Below are 18,674 nucleotides of genomic sequence, written 5' to 3'. Positions count from 1 at the left end.
GGTTCTCAGAAAGTATGGTACTTTGGTACAGGGGCTAATTAGCACTGTGTGTTGGTAGCCTCTGGAGATGTTACTGTTATTAAAAGCAAAAAGTCATTAAGTGCTTATTTTGTGACAGGCGTGATGATGGTTGTTCATGTATTTTTCACTGAATTCTCAGCACCACCTACAGACATGATCCTCAGCCTCATTGTATAGATGAAGAAACTGGGGCTTAGAAGTGTTGTCACATGGAAGTGCAGACGGGGCTCGAACCCAGGTCTGTGTGAAAGTCCCGTGTGTGCATTTGGCCACCATCCGGTGTGTTCTTCCAAGGATACAACAATTGGCTGTAATTATAACCCCTTTGAATGAAGAAAAGGGTTAAGATGTTTAGCATTTTTTTTTTTTTTTTTTTTTTTTTTTGCGGTACGCGGGCCTCTCACTGCTGTGGCCTCTCCTGTTGCGGAGCACAGGCTCCGGACGCGCAGGCTCAGAGGCCATGGCTCACGGGCCCAGCCGCCCCGCGGCACGTGGGATCCTCCCGGACCGGGGCACGAACCCGCGTCCCCTGCATCGGCAGGCGGACTCTCAACCACTTCGCCACCAGGGAAGCCCTAGCATCTTTTTTTTAAGAGACTGAAAAGTGGAAAAGTATTTTAGAACATTTTTTATTTTTATTTTTTATTTTTTTTTGCGGTACGCAGGCCTCTCACTGTTGTGGCCTCTCCTGTCACGGAGCACAGGCTCCGGACGCACAGGCTCAACGGCCATGGCTCACGGGCCTAGCCGCTCTGCGGCATGTGGGATCTTCCCAGACCGGGGCACGAACCCGTGTCCCCTGCATCGGCAGGCAGACTCTCAACCACTGCACCACCCGGGAGGCCCCATTTTTTATTTTTAAAAGTACAAATTTCACATCTGAGAGATGTGAAACATTGTTTTTGAAAATATTTTGTAAAACATTTTATTTCCTGCTGAGATAAATATATATCGTAAAATTCATTCAATTTAAATACCTAGATTTTTGAATAAGAAACTGTAAATTGATTTTTAATTACATCACCTTATTTACTAAAGGAAGTACATCTCTCTAGGTAACCTGTATAAGTGCTGCATTCATTCTTTTTGTTTGTATTCCATGCTGTTCCAAAAAGGATTTAGGGTAGTTATGAAACATATGTTAATTTGTAACCAAGGCAGTTGAGAACTAGTTTCCTTGGTTCCCTGAGAGCTCAGTGTGTAGTCTCCATGTGTCTGGAAAGGAAGCTCTGTGAGGGCAGAGGTTTGTGTTCTGTTGTTACTACACTCCAGTGCATGGAACAGTACCTTGTAAATAAGGGTGTCGAAAGAACATGAGTTGCCTGTTTTCAGAAGCATTGGATCATAATTGTATGTAGTACATTGAATTTATATTTAGCATAATTTTTATCTTTGATTCTTGATTTTATAAATTTTAATGAAGATTGTAGCCGTCAGTTTTAAAGTTGAGTGTTTTACCTATAAAAAGTGAGATGTTGGTCCAAATATTATCCCAGTGACATACCTGAAGTTCTGTATTTTTAAAAATCTAGTTTTATTATCATCTAAGTTGCTTTTTATTGTGATTTTATGAGTGCAGAATGTGCCAGAAAGGGAAAAGGTGATGTGAGCTTGCTTGCCCCTCTTACATTTTCTTTACCACTTGGAGTTGCTTACTAAAACTTCTACGATGTATTGGTTTTTAAAAATCCCAGGAATTAATGCAGCTACTTGCAGGCTCTGCAGCCGTGGCAGGTTTTATATAAGCAGTCTCTGTCATTTTGGGGGATTGCTGTGAAGAGTAAATGAGTTTGTATAATACCTGTAAATCACTTAGAATAGTGCTTGGCACATAAGGGCTCAATAAATGCTAATTATTACATTTCGGGTTTTTATGAGCCTTAAATTAAGCAAGATGATTCATGTAAAATGTTTAGTAGAGTATCTGGCATTTATTAAGTGCTCGATAAATGCTACTGGCTCTAATTTAAATATTCAGGTGCCAATATGTCTGAAGAGGCTGTGTCTTTGGATTTCTGCATATGTCATATGTTTAGTGAATTTATTTTAGAGCATGAGGAAAAATTATTAGTTTCTGTATTGGCCTTTCCCAATAGGTACAAGTTACAAAGTTATAAAAATTTTATAGAAATATGTAATTATTTTTCTGATTTCTAAGTTTAGGTAATTTGTTAGGCCTCTCTATTCAAGTTTATGTTTATTTTTACTATTAGAAAGTACAGAGCTTTGACTGATATTACAATTTAGTACAGTAATTGTCTTTGACAAGATTCTCAGTATCTAAACTCGTCTTTCTTGTATTGTTATGTTTCTCACAGGTTTGTGGAACCTTGCTTCTCTCTTTTCCAATCTTTGTTTATTTGTGTTGATGCCCTTTGCCTTTTTCTTTCTGGAATCAGAAGGTTTTGCTGGCCTGAAAAGGGTAAGTAAATCATGTTTTAGAATTAAATTTCTTAAATGAAGAAATAAATATCATTCATGTTGAACTAGAAAAAAGTAGGCTTAAACAACCATTTTACTGGAATGTAAGAAGTTTAATTAATAATGTCTTATTAATATTAATAATGTTTTTACAATAGTGGTAACAATGTTACATATTGAATTATTTTACATGTCTACAGGGAGGAAGTCATCTTTTGACCTTTGAATGATTTTATACTATGTGCAAAGTTGGTGGAGTGTTCTTTTGTAGAGTGAATAAACCTGATACAACAGCTATTATTCCGTTCTTATTCCCAGGATCCCCTGACTTACTGATATTAGGTGAATGTGGGAGCGTGAGAAGTGGGCAGAACAGGACAGTCTGCAAATCCAGACCTTGTCAATGGCAGTAACTCCCTCTGTCCTTGAATAGAGCGTTTTTTTTGTTGTTTTTTTTTTGCGGTACGCGGGCCTCTCACTGTTGTGGCCTCTCCCGTTGCGGAGCACAGGCTCCGGACGCGCAGGCTCAGCGGCCATGGCTCACGGGCCCAGCTGCTCCGCGGCATGTGGGATCCTCCCGGACCGGGGCACGAACCCGTGTCCCCTGCATCGGCAGGCAGACTCTCAACCACTGCGCCACCAGGGAAGCCCGAATAGAGCGTTTTAAAGTGAAGGGAACAGCATTTCCGTTTATAGCTTGTGGAGCTGTTTGCTATAAAAGCTTGGAATATAAGGCGAAGATTTCAGTAGTTAGTACTTTTGGGGTGACTTTTAAACTTGACAAAATGAGTTCTAGTGTTACAGTTTATAGACACATTGCACCTTTCTAATTTTTAGTTATGGTTATTCATATTCATATTGTGATAGATGGTTGGTTTCATATTTAGTGAATGTACTGAGATCAGATTGGATGGTTCGGTATGGCGGTCACACCTACATTGAGAAAACTGGCTTTTATATATTAGGTTTGTTTTTTATAATGACGTATGTAAATTATTTAAGTCATCCACGTAATGGGAAAGACTTGAATAGTTTCAGTTTAAAAAACTCTTTGTTGATAATTTCTTGAAAAATGATAGGAAGTTTTGCTGCTGAAAGGGATTTAGTTCAAACCCTCCTTTTATAAGGAGGAAACTGAGATCCAAAGATAATGTTATTAAATTGTCTAAGAACCACATATGTACCATTGCAAAACTAGGACTAAAACCCAGGGCTTGCTTCTAACCTCCCCGGAGTGTGCACGTTCTTCACCGGTCGGCACTGTGGAGAGCACAGTTAACAGCCAGCCAGGTAGGTGACAGGCCAGGCACCGACGAGGAGGGAGGAGAGGACCACAGCGCGCGGGCAGAGGAAGGGGCAAGGCAGGGCTTTGCGTGGGGACGTCAGATAGTAGGAGAACAAGGAGGGTGTGGCCTGGAAGCCCAGACAGAGCTCAGGAGAGTGGAATGTAAAACATGACATCAGAGTGGGGTCGAAAAGGAAGAGCATGGAGAAGAAACAAGGTCATCAGAGATGCTTGAGAAAGCAATTTCTGTGGAATTTTGGAGGCTTTTGATGGATAGTCATACATTTGACAGAGTTTTACTAGGCACTTACTAAGTGGTAATTACTGTGCTGTTAAAGGAGCTTGCTGGGTACAGAAGTGAAAAGACAGGGTTCTTGCCTTCAAGGGATTAAGAGAGGATGACCTCAGAGATGAAAACAAGTAGCATGTGGTGGATGAACTTTTATACAACGAGCGGCTGTGAGGGGAGGTCTTGATTTGCCTGGAGAATTGGGGAAGCTTCAGGGAGGGGTTAGCCTGCACTTGAGCTGAGACTTGCAGGTGAGCCTTCGAGGCTTGAGCAAAGGCCTGGATTCTGCCTGAATTGAGGGAGTGGCTGGCTGATGCTTAGCTGTAGAATGGAGAATGGTGAGAGACCCCTTGTCAGGATCAGATCCTGGAGGCCTGAGTCCTCTGCCACATTGTTTGGGTTTTATGCTGTAGAAAACAGGGAGTTGGCAGAGGATTTTTGAAAAGAATTTTTGCATCTACTGTTTTATTTAAGCATATTTAGAGATAAATACGCGTCCGAATTTCAACATATGTCACTAGGGAAAGGAGTACGTGCACCATACAATGCGAGACCCTGTTTGGTAGAGGTGTCACCATACTTAATCAGTCATGCACCTGGTTCTGTTAGACAGAGCGTTTCCACATGTGTCACTGAACTTGCCACGTTGGTGTTTGCTTTAGACGTGCACAGAGCTCCCCTCTCCCTAGCTCTGTCTCATGTGTAATCGTATCAAGTGCAAAAGCAACGGGTGAAGCTCAGTGTTAAATATATTTTCATGTGTGGTATTAAAGGTGTGCTACCTAGTTTATGCTTTTCATAAAAATCTAGTCACTAGTTAAATACATTATTTTAAAAAGCAGTGTGCAACATGGACACACCCCTTTGTCTCCAAATTATTTCCCTCCCTTCCTGTGAACTAACCAACTAGAAAAGGGACTTGGCTGAATCTGTTGGAGCAGAGTTAGCACCATTCCTAGAATTAAAAACAACAGACACAAGAACCCAGTGATTTACTGTTCTCCTGTTCCCCCTTGTAGACTAAGGTCAAAGGGGAGAATCAGCTTGAGGAGGGGTATAGAAGGTAAGTAAAAATATTTTGCACCTACAATTGTACAGCAGTTCTTTCCTCTAAACTGTTTACTTATAGTCTCTTTATACATGATTAGAAGAATGCCTTTTCTAAGCACATCTCTGACTATGCCAGCCTCCTCAGAATTCCTCAAGGTCACCAGCTACATTTCATGGTCTCAGAGGGGACTGATGTGTTGTGTGATTGTAGGGTGCAGTCGACGTGACCAATCCAGTTAATTCCCAAACACGGCGAAGGATTTTTAAAAAATATATTTATTTATTTGGCTCTGCCGGGTCTTAGTTGTGGCATGTGGAATCTAGTTCCCCGACCAGGGATCGAACCCGGGCCCCCTGCATTGGGAGTGCGGAGTCTTAACCACTGGACCGCCAGGGAAGCCCCCACAGTGAAGGATTTAAAAAGAGGGGGAGAAGGCAGAGCTCAGGATGGTTACCGTTTCTTAGAATCTGGTAGCTTGGGGATGAATGGGAGTTGCAGAAACCAAATTAAAGTGTTTTGTCTTTAATGCTGTTAAAGGAAGGAGGGAGATGAGGTTGTGGCTTGGAGGAGAAGAGGTAGAATAATTCTCCTATTAGTATGCTGAGGGAGGGGCCAATGGAAGAGAGACTGCAGGTACTAAGGTGAGAAAATTTGTCTTTAGTGTCAGACTGCCTGGGCTAGTTACATCATCTAAACCTCAGGTTTTCTTTCTGTAAAATGGGTATAGTAATGATAGTTACCGTACTGTTTCATTTGGAGGGTTAAATGAGAGGTGATTATTCATGTAAAGCATTTAGCCCAGGATTTAGCTCAGTAAATGTTAGGTATTATTGTCACTATCCTAGAGCTTCATGCATTTGACTGATAAGTATTCTAGGAAACATCAGTGTTATATGGATAGATCATTAGAAAGCAGCTAAATAGTCAGCTCTTAATTATTCATGTATTATTATCTTAGGCGGTTTTAAGATTCCAAATTATTTTTCCCATTTTGAAATGGCATGTACGGAAGCAGAATCAAAACTGCCTAAAGAGAAGGTGTATCTACAGGGAACTATATTCAATATCCTGGGATAAACCATGATGGAAAAGAATATGAAAAAGAATATGTATGTATAACTGAGTCACTTTGCTGTACAGCAGAAATGAATACAACATTGTAAATCAAGTATTCTTCAATAAAATTAAAAAAAAGAGAAAGAGGAGGTGCATGTAGACCCTATTAGAAATGTTTAGAGAGCTTTAAAATCAGGGTAATCATGGCATGTTATTTTACAATATTCACCTTTTTCAGTTACATGGAATTTGCAAGGGTTATTATTAGCATTGTATATTTAAGTCTAAATGTGTTAGGTATATGTTTGAGCCTTGCAGTATTATGCCTTTCTGTTATATAAGATCATCTAGTATTTACTTGCACAGGTTCTGAACAGTGTTTGGTGAGATCTGTAGCGCTTTCCACAGAGCTATAGGTTGTATCGCAGTCAGGAACTCTGCAGCTCTGATGGAAGGGGGTTGGTCGCTGACATTTTTGACACAGCTGGCTGGCAAGCATGTATATATTTGTGTGTATCCCTTTAAAACCCTTTGCTCATTGGTTACATTTGACATATCTACTTCCAAGGCAACATTGAGGAGAGCTTAGAAAACACTTCTAATTGGTGGATTTCAGCACAATAATTTGAGTAAGGACAAACTTGTAATATGGTTAAGTTAAATTTCCTTTCTTTTCCTTTGGCCACTTCCTGGTGTTGTTTTACTATGTTGAAATCTGGTGGAGCCCCTAAATGGCATATGGTCCCACCAAACTCCCATTGATTCCCCTGGGCAATCGATTTTAAAGCAGCCCCTTGCATATTGTGCCGAGATGCGGAAATTGGCCACTGGCCATGGCGGATGCAGAGCTTGAATTGAAAATCAAATTAAGCAGAATTCTCTACTTAGTTTTTAATTAAACCACTATGTTAATTCAAACAGGACATTTTAGGCCTGGGGGGTTGACCATGTCCTTTTAAGGGCCTTGAATCGCCTTTCTTCTCTCTCCTTACCATGGCGTATGTTTCTTTTTTATTGGGACCATCTCCTAGCTATTCCCATTCTTTACAGTTCTCAAGGGTAGGAGAATGTAAGTGGTCTTGATAAAGCAAGGTTTTTTCTTTTTCTTTCTTTCTTTTTTCTTTTTTTGTAAGAAGGTACCTTTTATCTTGGAATTCTGTTAGCAGTTAAATTTTTATTTAATCTAGATTATTTATATTATAGGCTGTCACGCGTATATATTGTAGCAAGCATTACATACATTCCTGTGTGTTTGAAGCTGACCCCAAGTTTACATCTTATGTTTCAACTCTGGTGAAGAGGTTGCGTCTGGTGGGTTTTGTTTTTGTTTTGTGGTAGACATGTTTTCTCCACAGTTTTTATCTCGGTTGCTTAGTCATACACCAAAGTATGAGAGTCTTGGGACTGACAGCGCTCCTGTTCTGTTACACTCAGGTCCACTGTGTGAGTCTCTCTCCCCACTCTGCCTCAGAGGGACCTCTAGATTATTTGGGGTGATGCCAGAAGGTGTTTTTCGATTGCGTAATGAACCGGTCTAACCTCTGGCTAGGGTTTAAATGGGAGTTAGGAATGTGTTTGTTTCATATTGTATCTTAACATCTTACTTTGAATTAAAATGTCATAAGGAAAAAAATGTCATGAGGAAAAGATTCAGCAACTTAATGAAAGTAAAAAAAAAAACCCTTCAATGACAGATTATTTCATGAACCAAAGATGTTTCTGGGAGCAACTTTATATTGTGCCTCACATTAATGCCTATCTTTGGTTTGAAGTCATGGTATAACATTTAACATAAGTGACAGCAACATCCTGACCAATTACCTAAGCCATCCAGACACCCCCAGATGTCCAGAACATAGCACACGGTCTGTAGGATTAAGAGGTTAACTCCTAGAACTTCAAACGAAGTGCTTGATAATAAAAGCAAAAAGTACAAAATCTGAGGTGACTTCCTTTCTTAATTAATTAGACTGGCCAGGTGGAAGCCAAGAGCTGGGTGCGGTACTTGGAAGGCCTATAAAGCTGAGCACCGTGACAGCACAATGGAGGGGGAACAGACATCGTTCTAATATGTTTCTATCCTGTGTCACAGTTTGAAATTGTCCTGGTTTATGTCCCTTTTGGCAAACTTACATAAAAGTGACCTTGTACTGTATTTTATGACCAGATGACTTTTTCCCCCCAGTGGCTAATTTGTATCAGGCCTCCATCTTAAAGAGACACAGAAATGAGTAGGAAGTCCAGCTCGGTCTCAGTGAGCTTTCATTGCATTCTTTCATTATTTTTGCTTGTTTTTGCCACTGATCATCCATAAATTGTTGGAAATGAGTGATTAAGGAAGTGCTGCTTAATGTTAGTGGCACATGCGCATATTTGCATGGTTTTTGTGGGTGAGAGGAAATCACATACAAAAAGGGAAACTCCTGCTGGGAACCTTTCAAGGAAATTTACCTTGGGTCTCGTTTTGATCTTGGTGTTTATTACAGAAAATGAAGTCATATCTCACTAACTATTGTTATGTGTTAATTTGATTTTCCAACACCTTCAAGGAAAAAAAATCAGTAATTTATTAACAGAATTCCTGTACCCTCTTCCAATTGTGAGGACTAATTTTTTCCATAGGAACAATATAGATAAGAATGATTATTTTCAAAACATTTGATTCTGGTAGTGTTGTTACATGCAAGGTTCCTGTTGGAATTGTGACTCTACTGTAAAAGGCGTGGTTATAATATGTAAACTGAGCACTTCAGACATTGAAGCTTGACATATAGGATGTCAGAGAAAGACACAGAAAAGTATTATTTTGAAGAGACGGGTACATTTATTTCATTTAAAAATTATTTGAGTTCATAAGGATTTTGAGTTAAAAATCATTTAGTTAATGAAATGACGTTAATTTTGTCACTCTTCTCAGTACAGCTGCATGTTGGAGGCGACTAAATTATAACTTCAGTAACAGTGTCAGTTATTGGTAAATAGCACATTGCTCGGTTCCTGCATACTTGGTGATGGTATGATACTCTCTCTCCATCTATCAAAGAAGGAGAGATTTCTACTGTAAGGCTAGATTGTCTCTTTATTTGCGTAAAGTGTTTTGTATAGTGGCAAAACTATAAGCTCTGGCTTTCAGAAGACCTAGACTTAAATCCTGACTCTTCTTTTACCGACCTGGAAGTCCAGGCATGGTTCTTAGTGTCTCCATCTGGAAAATGGGCTGCAGTCCTTACCTCGTCCTCGGGTTACTTCACCAAATCTGTTTGTAAAGCACCAAGACACAGTAGAAGTGGCAGTTATTATTAAGGACTTAAATGTACCAACTGTGAGCAAGTTGATAATGAAATCAGGAAGATTTGTGTGGTATAACTTTATATGTGGTAGCAAAACGATGTAAGAAATTAGAGTGGCGTCAACATAGCTTTGTTTATTTACCATTTGAAATATAAATGGTTTTATCTTGTAACAGTATAGGTCGTAAAAAGAAGGTATTTAATAGGTAGCTGAATTTCAAATTTTATTTTATATGATGATTAAGTTACCAACTAATGTCTCATAATTTGTTAAATGAGAAGTTTTGGTAGGGAGGAAATATAAAATCACCAGGTTCACATTTTAAAGTAATTATACTTTTAATTAAACTGGCTCTAATACTTGAATATTCATAAAACAATTTCATAGGAATAGCCATTGTTATCAATTAGAGTCTCCTTTCTAAAACTTTTTTTGGGGGAGTTGAAAACTACCTACCCTTGGTTGGAATGAACTTTATTTGAAAGTAAAATTAAATGTCAGATTTAATGCTGACTAGAGAGCTTCTTACACAATTATGATACATACCCACAGACCTGTAGGACAAGAGCTCACCCAAGAGGCTAGAATTTGAATTGTTAAAGTCTTCTATTTATTTGGCATTTAAACTCATATTTATTTGTCTGTAAAATCATTTATTCAGCATGTCACAGTGTTAACCTTCTGATCTCTATGAAATGTATGCCAATATATAGCTGGAACTTGATATATTACTTTACAACACATTTATTTGGCCCATTTGTACCATAAATAAAAGTTGTGTATTTAGACACATCAAAGGCAATAGGATTGTTTGATAGTTTTGACATTAGGTAATATTTTAGGTTGCAGTATATTATGTACTTTTCTTTAAACTTAAGTCATTAATAGTTATACTACTTAAAAATTTATTGGTTTGCACACTTTCTGTTAAGGAAAGGAAATTCTCATCTAGACAGACAACTTCTTACTGTTCTAGAGTGATTGACTTTTAAATCAATTGAACTGTTAAAAAATACATAAAATGTATGTTCTTTTATTAAAAATAAGGTGAGCAGGCAAAAACAAAAAATAAGGACACCTGAACAGTAGAAAAAGAATTAAATATAGTGAAATGGTCAATTTAAAGGAAACGTTTCCTATTAACTTTCTTGGAACACAAAGAAGAAATTTTTTTTTTTTTTTTTTGCGGTACGCAGGCCTCTCACTGTTGTGGCCTCTCCCGTTGCGGAGCACAGGCTCCGGACGCGCAGGCTCAGTGGCCATGGCTCACGGGCCCAGCCACTCCGCGGCATATGGGATCCTCCCGGACGGGGGCACAAACCCATGTCCCCTGCATTGGCAGGCGGACTCCCAACCACTGTGCCACCAGGGAAGCCCTGGATTTAAATACTTTTATACTTTCATATTTTATTTGGGATTACTTGATATTAATGTTTCTCTTTACACATTAATTAATGAGTATTAAGTTTTATAAGCAGTCTGTTTTTAAACAGACTTGTGAAGGGCTTAAAATTTTTTTAAAATCCTTTTTGAAATATCAGAAAAACTTATCTGATCTCAATGATTTTTTGCTTCCTTCTTTTTTTTAACATCTTTATTGGAGTATAATTGCTTTACAATGGTGTGTTAGTTTCTGTGTTATAACAAAGTGAATCAGCTATACATATACATATATCCCCATATCTCCTCCCTCTTGCGTCTCCCTCCCACCCTCCCTATCCCACCCCTCTAGGTGCTTCCTTCTTAAATGCCTAGAATTAAATGATATTTCTGATTTTTTTAAAAGATATTTAATGAAGTACCTTATGTTGTGATAAGAGCTTATGGCATTGTATGACAAATATACTTTAAGTATTCTGAATAAGATTTCTCTTTCTGTTATTACCTTAGTTCAGGCTTCATCATTTCTTACTTGGATTATTTAAACCACTGTCCATCTGTGTTTTCTGCTTCCAGTTTCATTCCCACACAAAGTAACCTCCACACTGCCTTCTAGCACTGTTTTCTATATAATGCTATATCTGTAACTCACCTCCATAAAATCTCCAAGGACCAAGACCGAACAGGCACAACAAAACTTAAATGGTAACTGAGTAAGTGATGCCCTAGTTAGGGCAGGGAGGTAGTTACAAGGTGGTACAGGACCATGGATGCATTCAGGCTAGGAGTTGGAACTGAAGCTCCACTGAAAGCCCTCAGCCAAAGGGCAAACTTGTTACACGCCCCCCCCCCCCCCACACGCAGCGATGGGGAGCATCTGTCAGCCTTAGCTCTGGGCAGAAGTCTCCCCTGAGAGTTAGTCCACAGGCCTCTACCTCACAGGAGCTGGGGTTCCATATTACTACCTGCATTGTTGGGAGACCCCAAACCAAGAAACTAGCATAAAGGGTTTTTCAGAGTATTATGTATCATTTTATCATTTCAACCTGATGTATAATATCATTTTAACATAACGTATAATTAAATAAATTTTAATTTTAAGTGGTTTCAATAAACATATAATTAATGTTGGTTTTAGAAAGTTGATTTAATGTAATTAAGATTCATCATACGTATAAATTTTTGAGCTGGTCCTATTTATGAAATAGGCTATTTAATTGTCTTTAACTTAATTGTGTGAGAAAACTCAGGACTTGACAACAAACATATAAGCAGGCCTAAACAAGACCTGATTACATTTTATCCAAGCTTTTTTCCATTTTAATCTAACACTCTTTCTTAGTAATTTGATACTGGTTTAGTTCTGAAAGTGTTTTTATGCCTTCAGAGCCAAGGATGATAATGTAGTCTATTCTATTCTAGCTACTTTTTCTGTGAGTTTTTACGAAGATCTAATATTTTAATCTATCTATAGTTAATTTTGTGAAGTGATTAAAAAGAGTGAATCTAAGTAAACTTTTCTCTGTTATTCAGTTATTCTAAAGAAATGTATACAGTAGTATTACCTATTATTTTTTTTTTTTTTTTTTTTTTTAGCTAATTGGGCCTCTCACTGTTGTGGCCTCTCCCGTTGCGGAGCACAGGCTCCGGACGCGCAGGCTCAGCGGCCATGGCTCACGGGCCCAGCCGCTCCGCGGTATGTGGGATCCTCCCGCATCGGGGCACGAACCCGCGTCCCCTGCATCGGCAGGCGGACTCTCAACCACTGCGCCACCAGGGAAGCCCACCTATTATTTTTTAATATTAAAAAATTCTTATGTATAATTACACATCTTTCTGGACTTTTTACAGCTTGTAGTGCCTGGAATCACTGCTCTTTTCTTACTTTTCTTATTTTCTTTTAATTTTTTTTTAGTCTATAATTTCCCCTGGACATTTCTCCATAGATTTGATCCCAAGTACTTTCTATCATTTAGGGATTTCTCAACATTGCTACTCTGCTGATGGAACTCTTGTCTTCTACCATAATTAATTCATTCAGTTAATTCCTATTGACTACTTATTGTATTCTAGGTACTGTTGCAGCTGCTAGGGACAGTGCAATTGATTGATTGATTATGTATTTATTATATATTTTTCCTGTTTTCTGTGGTAAAAAATGTATGTGATTATTAATCTGTCATCTTGAACTGATGTACCTGATTCCTCTATCTCTCCACCTGTTAGCTTTACTGGCCCTTTGTCTGGAATTCAGTTATTTGTTAATTTGGGGGCATTCTTTGTTCTTTTTTCCAGACCTGGGAGGCTTTGTGGTCTCTGCTTGAATTGGCTCTGATTTCATTGACAAGTGTGGGGCGCAGTCTTTTCTTTTGGCCTCTCCTCTTTAGCTTTGTAGCTGTTTTGGCCTCTCATGGCCTTAAGGTTGTTTAAAGACGATCTTTTCCAATATAGTGTTCAGAAATTCCTTCTCAGGATTCCAAGATGATTTCTACAAACGTACAAGCCCTTCCTAAATGTGTCTGTGTATTCCAGGATCTTTAATTTCTCTGTGTCTTATTTGGCTTGCATGAAGCATACTCACGAGGTTGATGATTTTGGCTGATTCTCCTGTGTATCTTGACTTCTATCGGTTTTTCATTAATATTTTAATTATAATTTAAACAAGTTTAGGGAAAGCCAATTAACCCTACATTATATTTTATATCATTCCAAATTACCTGTCAACATTTGTACTTGGATCATTGTGTAATTATAATTAGTGTATATATATATTTTATGTCCTTCTGACTTTAATAATTTATTTTGTGTACATAAATTTTCTAGTGCTATAAAAAATTGTCCAAGACTTGGAAATGGGCAAAGAAGATCCTGGGTGTTCTGTCATTGGAGTTCTAGCCATTGTCTAGTGGATGCTGGGGATTTTCTGGTCCTATAGGGGTGTGCACCTTTGGCTGATTTTCTGTTGACTTGGCTATATTACACCTCCTTAGGGTTAGAGTTAACTTGTAGGAAACTGAGAGCAATGCAAAGTAATTTTTCTGATAGAGATGTAATTGATTTCTTCCCTATGCAAAAGATGGCTCCAGACATTCCATTTTATTGTCCCACAGGGTGTTATCCCATTTTGCATCTATTAGCAAATTGATTTTAATATTTCTGGTTATCTACATATATGTGTTCTTCAAATTCTCCTTTGACCTGGTTTTATCAGAAATTAAAATCATGTGCTAAAGGATGTGAGGAACAGAAAGGACCAGAGTGCTCAGAGAGGAGCTGCCATCAGCAAGCAGCAGTAACACTTGCTGTGGGCTAAAGCAGAGCACATGGGTCCTGGAAGTTGAGAGTCGGTAAACTTACAAGGGCCCACCAGGGCACAAGCTACCGAGACACCTCACCCAGAACTGGAGCCTGCTTCTCTAGATTCACTGTCACCAGAGGCAGGAGATGATTAAAGAAAGAAGCAGGACAAAAACTGTTGTGTATGTAAAGATGAGGGACTCAGGAGATGACCAGACATCTGGGAAAAGTCAACATTGTGAGAGGGACCAAATTCGATGCACTACTCAGAGTTAATAGACAAAGAAAAGATTTCAGAGAGATTTGAAAATATTTGATCTAGCATTTTAGACTTTTCTTGGCAGAGGGAATTAAGGATATCTCGTCCTCAATATTGCCAGAAATGAAAGTTCTATTGAGTCATTCTGATAAAAATCAAGTCTAGACAGTTTCCAGGATATTTCTACCAGACATTAAAGAATAGATAACTACAGTTTCAACAAATTTGTCTGGAGATTTGAAGATGGAACTCTCACAGTTGTATTTTATGGAACCAGTGGAATCTTGATGCTGAAAGCAGACAGGATTAATATGAGAAAGGAACATTATATGCCATTCCTTTTCATGAATACTTGTGAATCAGAAAATATTAAGCTGAGTCCAAAACAAAAGATCATCATCCAAAAAAATTTATTTCAGCTGTCAAGGTTGGTTTAACACTAGAAAATCTATGACTGTAATTCATATTAGCAGAGTAAATGAGATAAAAGAATCAAGTGAACACCTCAGAAGAGACACAGAACACATCCATGAAATCAGTAACCATTCATGATTAAAAAGCAAACTAAGAACTAAAGGGAACTTGCTTAACCTGATAATGGATATCTACTCTAAGACTGCAACTGACATTGTTCTTAGCAGTAAAATGTTAAAAGTATTTACTTTAAAATTGGGATGCCATCTTGAGCACTTTTATTTCTAACAATAGACAACACTATAGTAGAGTTTTTTACCAGTACAGTTAGAAAAGAAAAGGAAAAATTGAAAGGAACAAACAAAATAGTCATGATTGACAGATGATATTGTCTTTTGAAAAATCCTATAGAATCTAAAGATAAATGATAATTCCAATAAGAAAATTTAGCAAGGAAGCTGGATATAGGATTAATATAGGAAAATCAATAAATAACAGCAACAAACAAAATCTAATTAAAAATACCTTTTATAATAGCAAGACAACTAAGGTATGTTGAAATAAACCCAACAAATGATTTTTAAAACCTTATTGAAATAATATATGGAAAGAAAAAATCTTATTGAAAGATGTTAAAAAGACCTAGATAATTGGATAGATATTCTATGTTTATGAATTTCTTTATATGATAAAAATACCAGTTCTCAAATTATTTTTTACAGTCGGTGCAATTCTAATAAAATTTTTAAGGGGTTATCTTATGGCATGCGACAAGGAGATAGTAAAGTTCTTTGGGAGAGCAGAGAGCCAAGAATAGCCAAAGCAGTTTTGAAGAACATGGTGATGGAACTTACTCTATCAAATATTAAAAAAGGAACAAAGGACTTGAATAGACATTGCTTTGAAGAAGATATGCAAATGACCAATAAGCACATGAAAAGACCCTAGTGTCACTAGGCATTAGGGAAATGCAAATCAAAACCACAAGAAGATACTTCTCCACACCCATTAGAATGGCTGCTAGAAAATGACAAGTATTGGTGAGGATATTGAGAAATTGGAACTCTTGTACACTGTTGGTCAGAATATAAAATGGTGGGACCACTGTGGAAAACAGTATAGTGGTTGCTCAAAAAATTTAAAATATAATTACCACATGATCCAGATATTCCACTTCTGGGTGTGTACACAAAAGAATTAAAGGAAGGATTCCACAGATATTTATACACCCATTTTTGTGACAGGATTATTTTCAATAGCCAAAGGTGGAAACAACCCAAGTATCCATCAGTGGATTAATAGATAAACAAATTGTAGTATGTGCATACAGTAGAATATTATTTAGCCTTAACAAGGAAGGAAATTCTCACATGCTACAACATGGATGAACCTTGAGAGCATCATGCTAAATGAAATAAAGTCAGGCACAATAAGACAAATACTGTATGATTCCACTTATATGAGCATCCTAGTGTAGTCAAATTCATAGAGACAGAAAGTCGACGGTGGGTGTACAGGGGCTGGGGTTAGATGGGGAGTTACTGTTTAATGGGGTGCAGAGTTTGAGTTGGAGAATATAAAAAGCTCTAGAGATGGATGGTGGTGATGGTTGCATGACTGTGTGAATGGACTTAATGCCACAGAACTCTACACTTAAAAATGGTTAAAGTGGTAAGTTTTATGTTATATATACTTCACCATCATAAAAAAAAGTAAGTGATGAGCACGGTGGTTCAAATTGGTGGTTACCATTGGGCAGGTTGGTGAAGCAGGTGTGTGGTTGGGAGGGCTACATGGGTGCACAGTGGCTGTGGTGACATTCCTTTAGGTTAGGTGGTCTATCCACAGGTATTTAATAGACATATAAAGCTAAACAGTGTACAGGCTGACATACCTCAGAGATATTGTGGGTTTGGTTCCAGACCACTGCAGTAGAGGGAATATTGCAATAAAGTGAGTCACATGAATTTTTTGGCTTCCCAGTACATATAAAAGTTGTGATTACGCTATATTGTAGTCTGTTAAATGGGCAATAGCATTGTGTCTAAAAAACAATGTACATACCTTAATTAAAAAATACCTCTTTGCTAATAGGAATAAAGATGCAGACGTAGAGAATGGACTTGAGGTCATGGAGACGGGGAAGGGCAAGCTGGGACGAAATGAGAGAGTGACATGGACATATACACACTGCCAAATGTAAAATAGATAGCTAGTGGGAAGCAGCCGCATAGCACAGGGAGATCAACTCGGTGCTTTGTGACAACCTAGAGGGGTGGGATAGGGAGGGTGGGAGGGAGATGCAAGAGGGAGGGTATATGGGGATATATGTATATGTATAGCTGATTCACTTTGTTGTAAAGCAGAAACTAACACACCATTGTAAAGCAATTATACTCCAATAAAGGTGTTTAAAAAAAATACCTCTTTGCTAAAAAAATACTAACCATCCTCCGAGCCTTCAGTTAGTTGGTATCTTTTTGCTGGGGGAGGGTCTTGTCCTGCCTCGACGTTGGCTGCTGGCTGATCAGGGTGCTGCTGTGGAAGGCCGGGGGGACCGAGGCAGGCTCTTAGAATAAGACGACAGTGAAGTGTGCCGCGTCGACTGACTCTTCCTGGCACGAATGATTTCTCTGCAGCGTGCCGTGCTGTTTGGTAGCGTTTTACCGATGGTAGAACTTCTTTCAGAATTGGACTCAGTCCTCGCAGACCCTGCCGCTGCCTCATCAACTAAGTTTATGTCATATTCTAAATCCTTTGTTGTCATTTCCACAATCTTCACAGCATCTTCACCAGCAGTAGATTTCATCTCAAGAAACCATTTTCTTTTGCTCATCCATAAGAAGCAGTGCTTTTCTATGAAAGTTTATCCTGAGATTACAGCAATTCAGTCACATCTCAGGCTCCACTTCTAATTCTAGTTCTCCTGCTGTTTCCACCACATCTGCTGTTACTTCCTCCACTGAAGTCTTGAACCCCTCAAAGTCATCCATGAAGGTTAGAATCAACTTCTCCCAAACTCCTGTGAATGTTGGTATTTTGACCTCTTCCCATGAATCATAAATGTTCTTAATGGCATTTAGAATGGTGAATCCTTTCCAAAGGGTTTTCAAGTGACTTCGCCCAGATCATCAGAGGAATCACTATGGCAGCTATAGCCTTACGAAATGTATTTCTTAAATATGACTTGAAAGTCAGAATTACTCCTTGATTCATGGGTGGCAGAACGGTTGTCGTGTTGGCAGGTATGAAAACAACATGAATCTCGTTGTACATCTCCATCAGAGCTGTTGGGTGACCAGGTGCATTGTCAGTGAGCAGTAGTTTTTGAAAGGAATCTTTTTTTCTGAGCAGTGGATCTCAGCAGTGGGTGTAAAATATCCAGTAAACCATGTTGTAAACAGATGTGCTATCATCCAGGCTTTGTTGCTTTTACAGAGCATAGGCAGAGTAGATTTAGCATAATTCTTAAGGACCCTAGGATTTTTGGAATGGTTAATGAGCCCTGGCTTTAACTTAGTCACCAGCTGCATTAGCCCCTATCAAGAGTCAGTCTGTCAGTAGCCAGGACATGGAAGCAAACTAAGTGTCCATCGACAGATGAATGGATAAAGAAGATGTGGCACATATATACAATGGAATATTACTCAGCCATAAAAAGAAACGAAATTGAGTTATTTGTAGTGAGGTGGTTGGATCTAGAGACTGTCATACAGAGTGAAGTAAGTCAGAAAGAAAAATACCGTATGCTAACACATATATATGGAATCTAAAAAAAAAAAAAAGTTCTGAAGAACCTAGGGGCAGGACAGGAATAAATACTCAGACGTAGAGAATAGACTTGAGGATACAGGGAGGGGGAAGGGTAAGCTGGGACGAAGTGAGAGAGTGGCATGGACATATATATATA

At 38.5% G+C, this 18,674-nt stretch overlaps 1 protein-coding gene across 1 annotated transcript in view; it reads left to right on the top strand.

Moving 5' to 3' along the window:
* The window catches only part of LMBR1 (limb development membrane protein 1), a gene marked incomplete at both ends in the record, with an annotated part of 149,775 nt that overhangs the window by 46,962 nt on the left and 84,139 nt on the right, over positions 1–18,674 (top strand). The window contains 3 exon segments of the mRNA XM_079711811.1: positions 2,340–2,443; positions 5,036–5,071; positions 5,077–5,079. Coding sequence (XP_079567937.1) covers positions 2,340–2,443; positions 5,036–5,071; positions 5,077–5,079 — 143 coding nt within the window.

The sequence above is a fragment of the Hyperoodon ampullatus genome, assembly GCF_949752795.1.
Source record: "Hyperoodon ampullatus genome assembly, chromosome: 9".
Lineage (NCBI taxonomy): Eukaryota > Metazoa > Chordata > Mammalia > Artiodactyla > Ziphiidae > Hyperoodon > Hyperoodon ampullatus.
The sequence above is the reverse complement of the archived record's forward strand: the minus strand, read 5'-3'. Positions and strand labels throughout refer to the sequence as shown.